The 2,500-nt window shown below is 49.5% G+C and overlaps 1 protein-coding gene across 4 annotated transcripts in view; it reads left to right on the top strand.

Annotated features, from left to right (window-relative positions):
• The window catches only part of dbn1 (drebrin 1), an 87,845-nt gene that overhangs the window by 66,094 nt on the left and 19,251 nt on the right, over positions 1 to 2,500 (top strand). For all 4 annotated transcript variants that reach the window (XM_062537277.1, XM_062537275.1, XM_062537276.1 and 1 more), the window contains exon 4: positions 131 to 205. In XM_062537277.1, the coding sequence (XP_062393261.1) occupies positions 131 to 205 (75 nt within the window). The remainder of the gene's footprint in view (positions 1 to 130; positions 206 to 2,500) is intronic.

The following is a 2,500-nucleotide window of genomic DNA, read 5'->3' as shown; positions in this document are numbered from 1 at the left end:
TGTGTGTGTGTGTGTGTGTGTAACGGCTGCTGATGTGTGATGTGTGTGTGTGTGTGTGTGTGTGTAACGGCTGCTGATGTGTGATGTGTGTGTGTGTGTGTGTGTGTAACGGCTGCTGATGTGTTTCCAGGTCGGGGAGGACGTGGCGGACGCCAGGAAGTGCACCTGTGCGAGTCATGTGGCCACCATCGCAGACTTCTTCCAGGTGAGCTCACACACACACACCACACTCCACACACACACACACACACACACACACACACACACACACACACACCACACTCCACACTCCACACACACACACACACACACGCACACACGCACACACGCACACACACCACACTCCACACACACACACACACGCACACGCACACGCACACGCACACGCACACGCACACGCACACACACCACACTCCACACACACACACACACACACACACACACACACACACACACACACACACACACACACACACAAGCACAAACACAATCACAGACTTCTTCCAGGTGAGCTCAGACACACACACACACACACACACACACACACACACACACACACAAACACAAACACAATCACAGACTTCTTCCAGGTGAGCTCAGACACACACACACACACACACACACACACACACACACACACACACACACACACACACTTCTTCCATCATCAAGGCCTATCATGAGTGCACACACACAACACAAACACATTGACCAATGTACTGTAACAGAACCAAGTGCAAGTTGCCGCCTGTATGTGGGGTTTGGTCACAAAGAGGAAGTGGTCATCTATATGTGGGGTTTGGCCATAAAGAGGAAGTGGTCATCTCTGTGTGGGGTTTGGCCATAAAGAGGAAGTGGACATCTCTGTGTGGGGTTTGGTCACAAAGAGGAAGTGGTCATCTATATGTGGGGTTTGGTCACAAAGAGGAAGTTGTCATCTCTGTGTGGGTTTGGCCACAAAGCAGAAACGGTCATCTGTATACATTTGGCCATAAAGTGAAAATTGCTGTGCGTATGTATCAGAGTGAGGATAAGGTGTGGAGTGGATTTGGGTGGGTGTGTGTACATGTGTCAGGGCATTAGAGAGTCCATGTGTGTTGCTGTGTGTGTAGTTAGAATAGACAGTAGATTTGGACCTAAAGGGCACCAGAAAAGTGTGGTCGCATTTGGAGCGTCACATCCAACGCAAGCAAGTTGTAAAACTCTGAAAGTCACTTCCATTTGACATTTCAGTCATTTGCCAGATGTGCTTATCCAATAACTTAAACATGAACCACAATGCAAGAACTAATTACAGAAGAAATGTAGAGTGTTCAATGCAGAATGCCTCAAGAAAGATCCGTCTCATTCCATTTGAGAGCTGCTGGACGTACAGTACGCGTGTGGTTTTGGAGGCACAGCCTATCAGAAAGTGAGAGCTCATTTCAGGCCTTCACAGATGACCGCCTTTATGTCCAACTCATGACATTGACCATATGTGGGTATACTGTACGCAGTAGCCTACCTCAATGATTGCTAAAGTGTGAGTAAGTGTGCATATTTTTCAGTGGGCGAGTGTGTGTGTAAGTAACCTTGCAGAAGTAGAGCATTGTGTGTGTGTGTGTGTGTGTGTGTGTGTGTGTGTGTGTGTGTGTGTCTGTGTGTGTGTGTGCTTTTTTTGGCGTATATGCGTCAAACAGCGGTTAACATTAGCAGCGGCGGGCTCTTGTCCTGGTGACTAAAGCCCAGTGAGCGTCCAGGAGGTGAGCAGGAGAGGCTCTCACAGGCGTCGAGCACCGCAGCTGGCCACTGATGCACACCACTTCACTCTTTATAGATCACCTGTGCAGCTCTGAGTGTGTGTGTGTGTGTGTGAGAGAGACAGAGAGAGAGATTGTGTGTGTGTGTTTGAGTGTGTATGCATGTGTTTGATATGGCAACATGACGAGTGGCTGAAGTGCTCGTCAGACTTTGTGTGTGTGTGTGTGTGAGTGTGTGAGTGTGGGCGAGAGACGGTATCCGGTAAGGGCCAGCGGTCAGACCACCCTTCGTCACACACCCAGCTGTGATCCTGTGAAGACGCATCTGTAAATAGCCGCCTCACTGTCCACGCGTTTGGGCGTCTCTATTTAGAGCGAGCGCTTTGTGTGTTTGGCCGTCTTTATTTAGACTGCAGGCTTTGTGTGTGTTTATTGTGAAACTGATGCTGTCTGTCAGCATGATTCAGAGGGAGAGTTTGGTGTGTGTGTGTGTGTGTGTGGGGGGGGGGATTCAGAGGGAGAGTTTGGCTTTCTTGGAGTTAGATGTTCTCTTTGGAGGAATCATATGGCTCTGTGACAGTGTGTGTGTGTGTGTGTGTGTGTGTGTGTTTGTGTGTGTGTGTGTGCCTGCTGGAGGAGAGCAGTGGCTTTACCATCAGGACCATGCTGTGTGTGTGTGTGTGTGTGTGTGTGTGTGTGGAGGAGAGCAGCTCAGTAGCAGGGCAGTTGCTCCACCATCAGGAGCATTCTGAGTTTCTGGC

Source organism: Sardina pilchardus, chromosome 5 (genome assembly GCF_963854185.1).
Source record: "Sardina pilchardus chromosome 5, fSarPil1.1, whole genome shotgun sequence".
Lineage (NCBI taxonomy): Eukaryota > Metazoa > Chordata > Actinopteri > Clupeiformes > Clupeidae > Sardina > Sardina pilchardus.
The sequence above is the reverse complement of the archived record's forward strand: the minus strand, read 5'-3'. Positions and strand labels throughout refer to the sequence as shown.